General features: G+C 31.7%; 1 protein-coding gene across 2 annotated transcripts; it reads right to left on the reverse strand.

Annotated features, from left to right (window-relative positions):
- Positions 1 to 925: 925 nt before the first annotated feature.
- On the reverse strand, positions 926 to 17,661 carry LOC148626263 (lactoylglutathione lyase-like). 2 transcript variants are annotated; one of them, XM_088570127.1, is made up of 6 exons: positions 17,520 to 17,661; positions 15,186 to 15,268; positions 13,666 to 13,806; positions 10,323 to 10,387; positions 8,946 to 9,035; positions 926 to 1,892 (listed from the first exon to the last, which is right to left on the reverse strand). In XM_088570127.1, exons 1-6 carry the CDS (start codon positions 17,577 to 17,579, stop codon positions 1,801 to 1,803), a joined length of 531 nt encoding a protein of 176 aa, XP_088426253.1. In that variant the 5' UTR covers positions 17,580 to 17,661; the 3' UTR covers positions 926 to 1,800. The 2 variants fall into 2 exon arrangements, with proteins under 2 accessions (XP_088426253.1, XP_088426254.1); XM_088570128.1 differs by lacking the exon at positions 13,666 to 13,806 and having other exon boundaries at positions 17,520 to 17,658.
- Positions 17,662 to 17,706: the final 45 nt, after the last annotated feature.

Here is a 17,706-nt window from a genome sequence, read left to right on the forward strand (position 1 = left end):
ATAATCAAGGGAACCAAGATACCAGCCAAAATCAAAAGAATGTAATCCAGGGACAAAGACCAGACATGGAAAACAGTTTGTTGGGGTTTAATGTCTGAGCAGCAATATTTCAGCTATATTCAGACGATGGAAAACAGACACATAAAACAATGAACATAAAAAAACCAAAATAATACATATGAAGTAACAGAAGTAAGTGAGCAACTTGGGCTCCACTAAAGACTGGGAGCATGGACCAGATGCACTGGTAGGGTAAGCATCCTCTACTTTACTAGAAACACCCACCAAGTTGTACACTGTGAACAACTTTATAGAGTTCCATACAACAATGTTTTGATTTCATGAAATATTTGGTTATAGTTCTTTTTTTGTCCCTTATACCTAAATGGTTTTGGTTGATTGATTGATTGATTGATTGTTGGGGTTTAACGCCCAAGCAAAAATGGTTTGGGCCATAACCACAAATTCAATACCAACCTTGTTTTTGTTGTATGAAACTTTGTTATTAAGTTTTTTTAAAGTCCACCAACTAATTATGTAGTATTCAAGTTAGTGCACAAAACCAAGTATCTACAGATAATAATGGTGACACAGGAGACTGCATCATACTGCCATTATATAACCACAAAATGTTGGGGTCAAAGAAAAAAGAAAGAGAATGAAGTGAACCAATCTGAACACGTTTTTTCTGAATTTGATACATTTAATGAGGTTTTGCAGGGAAGTGTGATGTTCTTTGCATGTTGTCCTATTGGTGTTCCAGGCATCATTTAGTCAATACATGTACCTTTAATATCTCTACTTCTAGTTATGTCTTGAGAAATCTGTTAGGAAAACAATACTTGTACCTGTACTATAAAATCAAAGCCTCATTCTTTAAACACAATGAACAATGACATAGGCTAATAAGAAATAAAATTAAAAGTTTATGAATAAATATAATTTTATTGCCATAGTAATATAAAGATTTTATGAAAAATAACAACAGGTTAAAAAGGGAATGAAGTGTACATATTGAAATTGTTTTTTCCGCATCAGTATTTGGCTTTCATTTTTTACCCCCCCCCCCCCCCAAAAAAAAAAAAAAAAAAGATGGAAGAGGAACAATTAAAAAATGCTCTTAAAACATTCTGTTATACAATGAACATACATTATAACATGAAACATGAAAAAATATATGAGGCCAGACTGTCAAAAAAAAAATACATGTGCAAATTTAGAATCACAATAAACAAGATCATATCACCATACTGGCAAAAAAAAACTGGCAAAAAACTCCATCTACATACGACTGTTCCAGAAACACAGTATAAACATGCTAGTTTCTAACATTTCTTCAAAAATACATATTCATTATTCAAATATATCAAACTGCAACAAAATAACTAACAAATTGGTTTTTTTTTACATTCAAAGGGAGGTAATGTATTATTATTTTCAAGTTTCAATTATTTCACAAAGAAAGGGTGATAAAACATTAAGCCAGACTTCTGAAAAGAAAATGCAATGGCTAACTTATCTGCCACTGACAGAGCTTGTATTAAGAATTTTCTTTATATACCTTCATCAGAAATATTTCTTCATTAATCAATGTTAATTATAATTTAACATCTCAAACAAATTAAGGGTCTGATTCATGACTGCAAGAAGCTAAAGGTACAACTGAGCATAAAAGCTGATTAATTCACTAAGGACTAGCATAAAAAAGGAATCAGTTTAAATAATATCAAATGGATATATCCATTCATCTCAAGCTGTCCCATTCTATAAACCACTCTCAGTAGTAAGGTGTTTATCTGTTTAACTTGATATTGGTGCCATATTTATTGGGTTGAGGATCTCTATCCAGTAACCATCAGGATCCTTAATGAATGCCAAACCTTTCATTTTACCTGGAATTATCAAGTGAAATTGATCTAAGTTCTCATTCATTTGGTGTTGTATAAAGTACATACAAATTTCCAGTCATTACATGGATTTAAAAGGAAGAAATGATGTATTAAGACACAGACCATTTTCTTCTCAAGAGCAGGGGCTGAGATTTTATTTTGAGTTAGAAAACTTTCTAGCAGCTGGAGTTAAAATTTTCATATGGAAATCTACATCATTAAGTAATAAGAGGATATTGAATCATAATATTTTTTTCCGTCCATAGTTGGCTCAAATTTGGAATAACTACTGGTATATTTCTTTTTTAAATCCCAGGCCCCTCATCGGTATAAAAATGGTTGGTGCCTAATAACTTTCATTGCAGCTACTTCTACATTCTGAAATTCTTTCTTTATTGACACAAACTTATAACACAATACATGGTTATGGTCCAATGGCAATGATGATACAAACAAACATAAATATATACTAACATGTTGAAACATGTAACATATATAATACGATAATAATAGTTTTACATTGTAACATATTATTTCTTACATCAAGGCAATCTGTTATGTAAACAGAAATCAGTTTCAGGAAGTGCCCTGAATAATGATTAAACATTAGATTTAAAATCTGTTTGAAATTTTTATGCTGAAACAATTTATTAAAATTTATATTTTGAAACAGTGTTAAATGTTTGGTTGTTACTGTGTAATAAAAAATGCTCTTCGTTTTCAATTTCCTCTTCTTTACAATTTTGGCATTTTCTTTCTGACTTATCAATATTCAGATGTCTGCTCTTCTCAATCATTAAATTATGTGCACTTAAGCGAATTTTACCGATTGCTGTTCTATTTTTTAAATTTTAAATGGCATCAACGTAAGCTGGTCTGTAACCAGCAATGTAAATGCTTCTGCAAAAAATCCAATTTAGATGACTCATTTATTTTGGCATTTTGATTTTGAATACATTGGTCAACAATCCTTAAAGTTAGTTGCTTTATATAATGTTTTATGCCATTAGCATTTTGACTGAAAATAGGAAAGCCAAGGTTTTGTAAAATTATTTTAACTTTTGTGACTCACGGATTTGAAATACTTTGATATATAAACTCCAGCAATTAAATACAACGAGAATGTCAGTAAGGTATGGTGTATATGTCAAAGAGAAGACAACCCCACAGGGATGAAAATGTCAGCCCAACGCCACCCATTGGTCTTCAATGAACGACAAGGAAATCCTCATACCACAGGGCATGCTGCAGCTGGCCCTAAAACATCATTGTACATAAGAACAGTAAAAGAGTTGCCCCTATATACTCAAGTAACATAAAAAATAAACTAAAGGTGAAAACGAAACAAGATATACAGAAGTCAGAAAATCCTGACTTGGGACAGGTGCAAAAAATATTGCGGGTTAAAGTGCTTTGGGGCGATCACAACCCTCCCCTTTAAAATCTGGCCACTGTGGAAAAAATATTATACAATTAAACACACCTAAAAATCAGTTAAAAAAAGTCTCAGTTCCTTATTATAACGGAAATAAAGAAACTGAATATAAATTACACAAATGTACAAACTAAGGACTACTAAGTTAACTGACATACCTATTAAAAAATATGTCCCCATCATATGTAAAATCTATATAAATTCTTCCCATCATGGTACACCATAAGTCATACAATAAGGACACAACCCTACTTCAAAATGTAGTGTTTTAATTTCTATGTAAAGACCTTATGAGTGAATCAATGCTAATACCAAAATATTCTATCCTTAACGATTTGACAACAATATCATAAATATATCCCTATGAATGAGCATATTCAACGGTTTAGTTAACTTATTGGGTGAATATGGAGCTTTCCGTGCTTTGTGTAGAATATTACTGTAAAACTAAGGGTGAGAGATTCCCACATGTATTAATCCTAGTACCAGTACATCTGTATTTGAGAACAAGTTCCTTGAGTTGGTTGAACAATTTTGTGAATGTTTTTACCAGCTTGTGATATCAAAAACCTTGATGTAGTAATTTCTTGGTTATATAAAAATTCCTTTCATTAAAATCCAAAACACTGTTACAAATACCAGCAAATCAATACAATTGTGATAGGTAAACACCATATGATGGTGACAAGGGGGCGTCACCATCTAAAAATGGATAGTTGACAATAGGGAATGAAAAATCATCCCTTTTATTGTAAATTATAGTATTAAGTTTACCATTATCAATATGAATAGTATGATCAAGAAATGGACATTCTTTATTATCAATATTTGCTTTACTGGATTTCCTCTGAAGTCAACATGGATTAGAAGAATTTTAGAGAGATGATAAATGGAGTAGTATTATTTTATCAAATGTTCATGGAAGTTAATTTTTCAGTTGTGGAACTGGATATGTAAAAGAAATATGTGATAAAACCAACAATTTGTTTTGGAAAGATGTGTTCAAATCATGGGAGATGATTGTCATAAAAGAAAAAGAAGTGACTGCAAACATTTTTTATCCAGTCTAATATGGTTAAATGATAATAAAAAGATTGGAAACAAATGTGTTTTTAATCATCATTGGTTTGACCATGGTATTAGATATGATATATTTAATCAGCATTGGTTCGACCGTGGTATTAGATGTGATATATTTAATCAGCATTGGTTCGACCGTGGTATTAGATATGATATATTTAATCAGCATTGGTTTGACCGTGGTATTAGATATGATATATTTAATCAGCATTGGTTCCACCGTGGTATTAGATATGGTATATTTAATCAGCATTGGTTTGGCCGTGGTATTAGATATGATATTTTTGATGATGATGGTTCTTTTTGTCTTTTGAACAACTACAGCAATGCTATAATATTGATATGAACTTTTTATAGTATTTGAATGTAATTACAGCTGTCAGAGCTGCAGGAAAATGTTACGACAGCTTCTCGTACAGAGTTGCCCTTTTATACAATCTCATGTTCAAATATCCTGAAAGAAATTTAAAGGTTCTAAAGATATGTATAAAGTATTAGTAAACAATAACATTGTTCCTACAGGACAAAATAAGAGGCATGTGTTCTTTAAATTAGAAGATATGGGATAATATCTATAGACTACCCTTTTTAATCACTAGAAATACTAAGTTGCAATGGTTATAATATAAAATAAACCATCATATTTTTGCAACAGATTTTTATATAAAATCAAGATTGTTGATAGCTCTTTTGTGTTTTTTGTACAGAAGAAGATGAAACAATAGAACATATATTATGTGAACAGGTCTTGTTGTGAACATACTCAAAACTTGTCACAAAAAATTGACAACTGGTTTTTATCTGGTGGTACAAGTTTGCCTCTAAGTAAATGTACTTTAATTTTTGGAGATGTCCCTAAACTTCAAAAGGGAGATCCACTTAATTTGATTTTTCTTTATATAAAACAATATTACATGTATTAACAACAGCAGCTGTTTTTTTAAAGATCTCTCTACACAAGCTTTGAGAAACTGTGGTACATGTATGAACATGAAAGGATCACTGCAGTTAGATCAAAACAAATACAAAAATTTGATATTCTATGAAATCCATATAAACACATGTCATAGTTAATGTAAATATAATAAGGAATTGCATATACAACTAGAGTTTTATTCACCCAAATATATGTTTTTTATGTTTTTTGTCTTTTTGTTTTTGTTTTTGTTTTTGCTTTTGTTTTCTGTTTCTCCAAATTCTGTTCTATACAATCATAATAAAAATCCAACTACAATGTATTTATATTTATTATGATAATACAATAGTATTGGTGATTTCTATGTATCATTTATATTTTGATTGTTATTGTTATATGTATGTTGGACTTGGAAAAAATAAAAATTAAAAAAAAAAATATTTGCTTTATTCAAAGACAGTTCTACATGATCTATATCTTTAATATAAATATCAAAATCTGTGTTGTTTAGAGCCAAAATATTGTCCAAATATCTGAAGGTGTTATTAATTTTTTCTACAAAACATTGTTTTGAAGGGTCTTTATTTATTCTTGCCATAAATTGTGATCCATACCACTACAGAAAGAGGTCTACTATGAGAGGAGCACAAATGGTCCCCATGGGAATTTTGATAACTTGACAATATAATTGATTGATTGATTGTTGGGGTTTAACGTCGGAGCAGCAATATTTCAGCTATATTCAGACGATGAACATGAAGTTGATGATAGATAACTTGACAATAAATGCCTTCCCTAAAGCTTACGAAAATGTTGTCTAACAGGAATTTGAGTGCTGTAAGCATATCAAATGTTTTCCAATTAATATAGTTTTTATGTTTTTCGTTACTAAACAAGAACCTCTCAAGAGCATGAATCGTTCACCTGGTTTAATAGCTTTCAAACGTTGAATACACACAGAACCTTAATATATGATATTTGTCATAATACTGAAAATTTAAACATTAATCATAATTTTACATATGTTAATTGAATAACATGCTAAAAGTTCAAAACATCATAAAAAAATGCATTAAAAAACATTTCTCCTCAATTTGCACCAATCATAAATCTTTACATACTTTTACTAATATATTTTTTTTAATTTACATTGGTAATCAATATACTATTGTTTTGTTAACAACAGGCAAAACCAGGGGAAATGGTTAAAATGACACTTTCTAAGGCCATAATTCCATGAAGTGTCCACAGATTTTTCTGAAATTGGTACCAACAATAGATATTAGAATCCTGAACATTTTATCAATTATCATTAATCATTAATCTGCTGTCATTTTGTAAATAATTGGCAAAAACTGCCAAAAAAGTTAAAATTAGCAAAACAAGAGGCTCCCAGGAGCCTGAAACACTCACCTGGTTATTTTTTTGTCTTTCAAGGGCAATAACTCTAACAAGGAGCTGTCCAACAATTTTTACTCATGGAACACTTTGGTAGGACTTATCATTAGGATCATCTCATCAATTGAAAGTTCATTCTATCTTTTATAGTTTTCAAAATATTGGCCAAAAAGTTCTAAAAACATAATTTTTGCCTTTCAAGAGCAAAAACTCTTACGATGAGTCGTCTGACAACTTTGATCCCTGCAGACTTTTGTAGGCCTTATAACAAGGATCATTTTAGCAAGAAAAGAATTTGGCTGACCCCTATGTTCTATTTTTAGTCAAAGTGGCCATGTTTTTCCATGAATAAAAAATCCCTATATCAGTTCTATGCAGAATACCCTAAGGAACATTCACACCAAGTTTGGTTCAAATTGGTCATGTTGTTTCAGAGGAGAAGATTGTTGAGCGTAATAATGTTAAAAATAGCCAAAAAACATTGAAAAAGAGCAATAACTACAAAATGACTTAATGAATTTACATGAAAATTTAACCACTGATAGATCTCCTCATTCCGAACACTTTTACACATGTCAAAATTTTGCTAAACCTAACAGTTTTTAGAGAAATATGATAAAACTTCTGACTGACCCCTATATTCTATTTTCAGTAACAGCAGCATGTTTTTCAATGTATCAAAAATTCTGTCAAAAGTTCTATGCAGAATACCCTGAGAAACATTCTTACCAAGTTTGGTTCAAATTGGTCAAGCAATTTCAGAGGAGGAGTGTTTTGAAAAGTTGTTAATGACTAGGGACGATGACGACGACAATGCACAACATCAACAGAAGCCAAGTGATGGCCAGGTAAGCTAAAAAGGAGATTTTGACGGCACAATTTGAAATTAATCTTTTATGCAGTTTTTACTTTCAAATAATTAATAATTAAAATAATTATTAAATTTACATCCATTTTCGAAAATATTTTAATTCAAATTTTAAAAATGTGCATAAAATTCATTGAAAAATTGATTTATGACTTATTTAATGCTTTATTGTGACTGGTTATTTAACTAACATTTTTTTTATTATACCCCAACTTGAAAAGTTGGGGGTATATAGTGATGGGGGTGTCCGTCTGTCTGTCATTCCATCTGTAACAAATATTTCTTGGCTTCTACAGGAAGGAATGATTAGATATTTGGTGTATGGCTTACATATAATGGCTTGTACGGTGTCCCTTCTTTTAGCTTTCTAGGTCATCTACTTCCTGTTTTCCAAACAACTTACTAGAATTTTGCCTATGCAGTAATGGGAAATTATTTGTCACAGAATGCTCAGCAACCATGGGAAGGAATGATTAGATTTTTAATATAATGCATAAGGATGAAGACTGATTTATTTAAGACCATTTTTTAATTCACTACTTTCTTATATTTTACATAGCAGTACAATTGGTCAAACTTAGTCTAGCACCTAGTCTACATTTTTCAAACTTATTATTTACTTAAAATCTTGGGAACTTGTAAATACGACAAGATGAACAATTTATTGGATCTACACCTGATGACTTATGGAGTAATTCTAGGACATCACAGCATCCAAGAGAACCAATCCACTTCTAGAAAGGTAGATCATACCTATATAATTCTAATCTGGTTCCCTGGTCAATATCATAAGCAACCCAAAGATATCACTACAACTTACCTCTTTTAAGAAATATAATACATACATCTATATGTGTTTTTCTTATTTTGCTTGTATGAGAACAGGAAGTTTAAATTAAAACATGAAATGATCAGTTCGCATTAAATTTATGTAATATTACCTAGTTTCCGATTCAAACACAGGGGCTCGTTACAATTGACTATATATATGTCATATATATTATCAGGACCATGATATCTATGTATAGCCATTGCCAGTTGTTTCATATGGTTCAGAGTAATTGAAAACATTTGGGTCATCACAGTTATGAAAGAGTATGCAATCATATCAAGGGAACCAAGATCTTACCAAAGGTCACCCGATTTTTTAGCATATTGCAATCAAGTCATTTCAAATGTAGAAAGTAAGCCAAAATCAGTAACTGAGAATATTGGACTTTGAAGACTTCAGTCTTTGATTAAAATATGAATGTCTGTAATTTTACCATTTTTAGTTTTATGCAAAAAAATCTGTTTAAATACTTTAAGGACAAAAATTTACACCACATCAAACACTATTTGCTAATTGAAAATACTGACCATCATTTGGCTTCTTGACAAATTCCACTCCAAGTTTCTCAAATCTTTCACAAGCTTTATCAACATCTGGCACTACTATTCCAATATGTCCTGTAAAAATGAAAAAAAAAAGCTAAGTAAATTATTTGTAAAAATAAAATAATTATAGAAATACATAATAAGTTTCACCCTCAAATGTACATGCACATTCATAGAATCTCTAACAGCATTTGATTGAAGGTCATGAAAAGTGCCAATGATAATATAATCCAGATTCTCTTTTTCCTTACTAATCAAAGTCAGAAATGATTTTCAGTATTTTAATGACAACTAGTGGTTAATTAATAATGTTTTCATATAAATCCCTGACAAACCTCCAATGGAATGCTGTTAGTTCTAAGAACAGTTAAAGGAGAATGACATTCAATTCATTCTCTTTTACCAACTAATGATTTATAATGCTGTCTGTTTTGTTAAAGAAGATCATAACAAAATGTTATTATTTCTGTGTTGTACAATTATCATGATTATATAAAGGAATATTGTACACATGAAATATTTTGCTATCTTATTAGACAAATCACACAATGTATATGTATTTTGTAAATTTATAATTTGTAATGTTAAAAGAATTCAGTGAACAGCTGTTTTCATCCGATCCTCTCGCAGTTTTGTCTCCTAATGTTTATAAAATTTTGGTCACATTATATATGAAAATATCAGCTACAATGTATTTGACTACCTAATTATCCAAGTGTGTCAATATATATTACTGCTTCATTCCATTTGAATTCAGAGAGAGTAGAAGACAGAAAAACTGAATTGTTTCAGTCATTTTTTTTAACATACTACCAGTAAAACTACTCTATGCAATAAACAATACATGTATTAAAAAATAACTCGTTAGTCCAAATTTCCTCTGCACCTCAACCCTTCAAAAACCATAAATATCAATGTTCAATGAAAATCTAAGGGTTTTAGGGGGAGAGGAAATTAAGACTAAACTGAAGCAATAAAGTTTCCGTGCTCATAAAAAATGAACTACAGAATCAAGGTGCATTCACAATAATGCATTGGATAATTCAGTATACACGTTTGTGTTAAAAGTACCTAACTACAATTTTGCATATAAAGAGATCTGAAAGAAATGATGAAATGCAGAATGAAGTAAAAGCAGGACTATGTACCAGAGTTAGAAATAGTAGCCTGCCCGCCAGCCTAAGAATGGCTAATTTTTGGCAAAGCTGGCTAATTTTAGCAAAAATCTATATAGCCATATAGTAAATATATTGAAAAATTGTATTCAGGACTGGCTAGAATTTGAGTAAGTTTCCTATCCTGCTATGTATGCATTAAAAAAAAATTTGTGTAGAAAATGTAAAAGTTTTGTAAACTTACCAAAACCTTTAGGTTCACTGTTACCATTGTGGTACTTGCTATCGTCATTTTCTGTGCCCCAATTACTGCAAGATGATAACATGTCATTCTTTTTTTTTAAATATTTTAAAAACCAAACTTTAAAATCACACACAATTATCAAAAGCTGGAGGTTCATGACTTTGGGCAAGCGCAAAAGATGTGGCAGGTTTGATGGCACCCCAACCATTCCCCTAGTATGCTTATCAAAGAAATATTTGGGTGTAAGAGACATATTTTTTTTCAATGAAGGTATTCTTATTCTGAATCTTAGTCTCACATTTTTTTTATTATCTTTGTTGTATTAACAAGGCATTGTTTGAATTTTGAATTATTTTGAAATTTAGAAAATAAGAAAAAAATTGTACACCTATCCCTTACTTTGTAGGTTAGTCATGACTAAAGGATTAGGTTATTTAAATAACAGAAGGCAAGGAAAAACTTACTAACCTCCTCAATAAGGGATAGCCATATACATTATTTTTTTACTTATGTTCATAAATCCAAAATAATTCAAAATAATAATGATACCTAGTTTATCATGTATTCATGTCAAATATCACTACTGCTAAATTGTCTATAATAAACCTCAAATTATCATTATAGTAACACATTGAGCTTTATAGTGCATGCTCAAATTTTACAGTTTATAAGCTAGAGTATAATTATGGTACTCTTATAACATGTGGTAAATTCATCCATACAATTGGGTGATAAATAATATTTATTCATTTAAATTTAATAGGATGTCCAAGGAAGACCCAGGCAGTGGGTGGCACAGGACAAATTATTTTGCTTTCAAATAGTTTTCATCAATTAGAGATCATAAACTCATGTTTTCTGAGAAATGAATGATAGTTAGTTACTGAAATGATAAGAGGGAAATAAATTACACAGAAAGCACAAGAAACTTAAAAATAAAGGGAACTAACTCATTGATCTGCACATAATTCAGGAACTTTTAACATATATTATGATTCATCAACATTTGATACAGAAAAATCCCTGTTCTCTCGGACATTATAACGAATTAAACAACAACAACAAAATGGTGGGATTAAATTTTCACTGTGCGACCCATATCATAGAATCTGCCTGGTTTGTGGTTGGACAGTCTCTTAAATGGTCTCTCTGACATAGGTGAAATCGAAATCTAGAAATAGGTAAATATGTCTGACAGGTGCAGTCTAGTTTATGTAACTACATATCAGTCATTGTCTTTTTACAAAATATAATGGATTTCTTAAAATCAAATCTTTCTTCACTCATGTCAATGAAATCCTGGACAACTATCTCAATTTTGATCAAACAATTAAAACTATAAGTTATCAATACTGGGCAATCAGAAGTAACAACCGAAACCAGATCAATCCTGAATTCTACCAAAAAATATAAAAATACTATGTTTAAGACATTTCAAATTTGGAAGTGCATTATTGTCATTAGAATATAACCGGAATATACTCACTTGCAATATGGCAGTGCCACTTGCGAAGCAGTATATGCTTACCCTTCCAGAGTACCTGATGCCACTCCCAGTTTCTGTGGGTGGGAGTTCATATTGCTAATGCTTTAGTTCTTTGTGTGACGTCTTGTTAACCAGATCTTCAGTTTTTATGTGTAATCTTTTTTTATTTGCTACCCTAAGATGTGTATATAGATTGTCTCAGTGTTTCATGTGTTCATGTTTAGGTTATGTTTTTTTATTTTGATGTATTTGAATCATTCTACTGCTGACACTATGGTCTATTTTCGCCAATATTCAAAACAAAACTGTTAGCTGTAGAAAGATTTGGCTTAGATAGGTATCAAAGTCCTTTCTGTTAACACAGGTTTTAATGTAACTTCTGTTATAGTCAAGTTTTAATGTAACTTCTGCTGTAGACAGATTTTAATGTAATTTCTGTTATAGTCAGGTTTTAATATAACTTCTGTTATAGACAGATTTTAATGTTACTTCTGTTGTAGACAGGTTTTAATGTAATTTCTGTTATAGACAGGATTTAATGTAACTTGTGTTATAGACAGATTTTAATGGAATTTTTGTTATAGTCAGATTTTAATGTAACTTCTGTGGCAGACAGGTTTAATGCTATTTCTGTTGTAGACAGGTTTTAATGTAATTTCTGTTATAGTCGAGTTTTAATGTAACTTCTGTTATAGACAGGTTTTAATATAATTTCTGTAATTGTTTGTTTGTTTGTTTGTTTGTTTGTTGGGATTTAACACCCGAGCAGCAATATTTCAGCTATATTCAGGCAATGAACATGAAGTGGATGATAAAATGAACATGAAATGATGATGAAATGAAAAATGGGATGGGACACAAGAACAACGGGGTCAAGAAATTTTTATTGCCACTGGAAATAGGGAGAGGTGGGTAGCATCGGGCAATTTAGTCTCCTGTGGCAGAGCCCTATGGTTCCTACTCCAGAAGAGTACCACAGCAGGGTTTTTTAACGTGCGAGGAACGTGGCATCTTTCCCAACACAGTGCACCACTATGGTTTGCGGTCAGGTTTTCCGTATTTTAGCCTGACAACCCCAGCATGTAACACACCAGGGGTACCCCATTCCACCAGGTGGTGACCTGGGGCACACAACACAGTTGCTCTGTGGGTTCTGAGCACTATTTAGACGCCTTTTACGACAAGTTTAGCGCTGCTGCAGGCCTATTCTTTTCACATCCGGACCTGCACGGGGCTAATTTCTGTTCTAGATAGGTCTTAATGTAATTTGGGTTCTGGTCAGGTTTTCATGTAATTTCTGTTATAGTCAGGTTTTATTGTAATTTCTGTTGTAGACAGGTTTTAATGCAATTTCTGTTAAAGACAGGCTTTAATGTAACTTCTGTTATAGACAGATTTTAATGTAACTTCTGTTGTAGACAGGTTTTAATGAAATTTCTGTTATAGACACGATTTAATGTAACTTGTGTTGTAGACAGATTTTAATGTAATTTTTGTTATAGTCAGGTTTTAATGTAACTTCTGTGGCAGACAGGTTTTAATGTAATTTCTGTTAAGACAGGTTTTCATGTAATTTGTGTTATAGTCAAGTTTTAATGTAACTTCTGTTGTAGACAGGTCTTAATGTAATTTCTGTTAAGACAGGTTTTAATGTAATTTCTGTTATAGACAGGTTTTATTGTAATTTCTGTTATAGACAGGTTAAGATTTTTAATGTGTCGGTTTAAACAAGTTATAATGTAATTTTGGTTACAGCAAGATTTAATGTTATTTTTGTTACGATGGGTTTAAACGTCATTCCCCTATAAACAGTTTTCAATTAAATTCCATTTCAGGACAATTCTACAAATTACTCACTGAGTCAGTTCTAGTGTTGCTTTCTGTGAAAAACAGTAAATTGTTCTTTCCTTTTCATCAGTAGGAATATTTTCAGGTTTGTCATATCCCATAAAATACAAAGAAAATGTCATTGATGGAAAATCTAACTTCTTCAGCAACCTACAAAAGGTTAAATAAAATTTTGTGTGTTCAACCAAAAATAATGACCCAGAGCTGTAAATTTAATCTAGACGTCACAAATATTTTGTATTTAATAAATGAATTTTTAGATTTCGAGTCCTCTTTTAATAGATTTTATACTAACCTAAACATGACACACCATTAAACAGACCAAAGTGCCCTCAATTTTGCATATTATATAGAGAATAAATTTACATGTATCCTGTCATATACATGTATAAGCTACCCAGTAGTAAAACACACAGTAAAGAAATGATTAAGGAAAACAGTTTACCAAGAGTAATCAAGGAAAATAAGATGTGAGTCAAAATCAAAAGAATATATTCCAAGGATAAAGACTAGACAGGGAAATTAAGAATCTAACACTGCTAAGAATGTAAGACAGAGAAATATCAGACATCCAAAGGTAAGATTTCATGTCCTCTAAAATGGCTCTGTTGAGGGTGTCTTCGATTTCCTAGTCTTGCATTTTCTAGCAGTGTTTGATTCTTTTTCACTTCTAGAAGGATAAGGACATCTCAAATGGCTTAAAACAGGAATATGCTTGTTTCATAAGTGAGAAAACAGAAACATGCAACAAAGAACATAAAATAACCAAAGTAACAAACACAAAGAAACAAAAGTAAATGAGCAACCTGGACTCCACTGAAAACTGGGAGCATGAATGGGTGCACTGGTTGGGTAAGTCACATCGGCTTTTCTAGAAACACACACTGAGTTGCTAAAATAATGTCACATTTGATGAAGGAGAAAAGAACAACTATGATACAATGAACAAATCCATTCTCATGATGCAGATGGAAACACCATAATAATCCACAAGTACATGATGATAACCTCTGTAAGGATGATTTTAATCTTGTACCAATATAATCCTGTTCCAGAAGCCTAAGTGAAAGAAGACTAGTACAGAACATTAACGACAAGCTGTGGCATAACATGTGAGTTATGATATAAAAAACGCAATATGCAGGTGCTGAAGGGGTGTTGCCACAGAGGAAAGGAAAGTTGACAATACAGAATGAGAGGTCATTGTGTTTGTCGAATAATTTGGTCATAAGTTTTCCTTTCCTATTACTCTCTAAGTTTTGGTCAAGATATGAGGCTGACTTCACAGTGTCTGTAGTGTCCTTTATCTCAATTTAATTGGGGTAGATGCAATGTATAAAATCCCTGAAACTAGAATTGTTAACTTATAACAATTAGTCATGTATATAGCTAAAACTGGGATAAAAGAATCTGCCTAAACAATGCTCCTTCTTTTAGATCAGATCTACTAAAAGTTAGGAATGCTGACTTTCTGTTGAAAAACACATCCACCTCGCCCCTGTATAATATGGCATTTTACTACATATTACCTCATCCCCATCACTTTGGTATAGAATTCCAGGGACCTCTTGGGATCTTTAATCCTATACATTGTCTGTTGAAAGAAGAAATCCTAAAAAAGAGACCAAAGTTTACTGGTATGAATTTATGTGTATGTAAGAGTAATCAAGCGAACCAAGCTTCCAGTGGAATTCAAAAGAATGTAATCCAGGGACAAAGACCAGACATGGAAAACAGACATACACAACAAAGAACATAAAGTAACTAAAATAATACATACAAAGTAACAAAAGTAAATGAGCATATCAAACTCCACTAAAAATTGGAAGCATAGACCAGGTGCACCAGTAGGGTAAGTGTTGTCGGTAAATCAGTTATTGTATCTTTATCCTGAAATCAAATACAAATACAGGGCATAAAATACAGCTCTTATTCCATCATGTCCATCAGCCTCATACACACACAGGTTGTATATTTCATATTACTACAATACCCTTACCTTGTATATTGTTCTAGATGACCTAATCAAAAGAGTTCTGATGCAATCACAAGAGTCCAATATTAACAAGAAGTGAAGTGAAGCGTAGTAACCTAATATTAAATGTACCTGATCAAATTATAAATTCATTCCACAATATATCCAGTGTTCTAGGATTTTCAAAATTTTAGGTTTCTGCGGGAAAACTCTAAATGAAGATTATTGGCAACTTTCCCACATTTGAAGTTTGCTTTCAAACTTCACTGATCCTTCAACAAAATCCTACTTGCCAAAAGGAAGGTGGGGCATAATAATCACATTAAAAAAGAAATAACCATAATCTGAAGAAAAACAAACATTCTACTTTTGGTTTTAATAAAACACCTATTTTTACCTTTTTTGGCCCCTTATTCTGAAATGGTACACGCCACATACTCCAAATAAAATAGTAACCTTTCTTTAGTGGTTAGTGAAATCATATCAAAATTTTATAACAATTGTTCAACCAAAACTCAAGTTATTGCACAGAAACGAAGTGTCTATAGACAACTCTGTCGAAGACTGTGTCATAACATTATATGAACATAAATTTTTAGCGGTCGTATCAAAAGTGATGACTTGTGTGTACATAGGATTCAATAATTTTTTTCCAACTTACTATTATAAACACTATTCCATTTCTGCACCTTCAAATATTTATGACAGAGCTTTATAACATACATGCATGGGGATATACTCAAAAGATAGTACATGTAATATTTAACACTGCATTATCCTAATATTTATTAAAAGGTACAAAAGATAAATTAGTTTGTGAACCTTAAAACATGAACTGCCTTAATTTCTGATGGTTTATTTAAAAGGTCAAGGTGTATGAAATATAGAAAATACAAACACAAATATTTATTCATTCAAACACATTTACAGTAAGTGGTTGACACAACATAATATATGATTAAACATAAAAGAGAAGTAATTAATAACTAACATCAAGAACTATATAACCTAGAACAGAGATGACTGGTGTGGCGTTTGTTTGTTTATTTCATTCAAAGCTTTCAGCCTCATTAGTACGATTAGAAATCAAAGATATATTATTTTCGGTAACTGACTGGAAATTCTTGTTGATTTTTTTCATTTTATGGCAGGACAGCCTACCTGCATTGTTGTAGATAGTGAGATTTAAATAGCCAGTTAATTGACTTGGCTAAGGGATTAATTCTTTAGCCAAATCGGTTTGTCACTGGCTTGTCACCGAGCGGTCTAGGGTTTGATTCTCGGTGGCGGAGTATAATTTTGTGAGTCGAATCATGCTCTCCTGTTACATTTGATGCCCAACTAAAAACCCATAGGGTTTAATTAGCTGATGAGCTATTATTAGAGTCATTCGTGGTAAGAAGACTCTTAAGGTAGGGGAAATGTGGCAGGAAGGCCTACCTGTGTTGTAGAAGGTAGTGAGATTTAAATAGCCAGTAAATTGACTTCGCAAAGGGATTGATTCTTTAGCCGAATCAGTTTGTCGTTGGCTTGTCACCAAGCTGTCTAGGGTTCAATCCTAGTGGAATATAATTTTGTTAGTTAAATCATGTACTCCCATTTATACAATTTATTGATGAGATCTTGCCTAAATTTTCTACTAGAGTCAAGACTATATAGTGCTATTAAGTGGACAGTGACTCAGTGTATGAAAAAGTGCACTTCATCTCCTACTTGTGAAGGTGCTTAAGGTGCATTTTTTTTTATTTTTAGAGTTATTGTTCTAGCTTGTCCTCTCATTAGCAAGAGAGAGTGAACACTTATACTAAATTATAATTCTGAAGAGCGAAGTTGTGGGCTTGTCTGCTTTGATCAGTCAACATAATTGAGGAACTAAATCCAAAATAACCTTAGTAGATTCATCAGGTTCGATGCACGCCTTAGCTACATCTTCGTTAGATAGTGCCATTTCTTTTTTTAACTTGAACACAACACTTCCTCCAGCAAAATTGAATTTGGAGGTGCTCCTTCTGAGGTCAAAATTCAGAACAAATATTCAACAGGACGAAAATTATTTGACATTTTTATTTACTTGT

Source organism: Perna viridis, chromosome 2 (assembly GCF_037379345.1).
Source record: "Perna viridis isolate PV_CMFRI_1.1 ecotype Kerala chromosome 2, ASM3737934v1, whole genome shotgun sequence".
Taxonomy (NCBI): domain Eukaryota; kingdom Metazoa; phylum Mollusca; class Bivalvia; order Mytilida; family Mytilidae; genus Perna; species Perna viridis.

Excerpts from the sequence above, each read along its gene's own strand:
- LOC148626263 (XM_088570127.1), bottom strand. The coding sequence starts at position 17,579 with ATGGCACTATCTAACGAAGATGTAGCTAAGGCGTGCATCGAACCTGAT. Across the intron at positions 9,036-10,322 it reads CAGTGAACCTAAAGGTTTTG|GACATATTGGAATAGTAGTG; the intron begins GTAAGTTTACAA and ends TCATTTTTACAG. Across the intron at positions 1,893-8,945 it reads TGTCAAGAAGCCAAATGATG|GTAAAATGAAAGGTTTGGCA; the intron begins GTCAGTATTTTC and ends TGATAATTCCAG.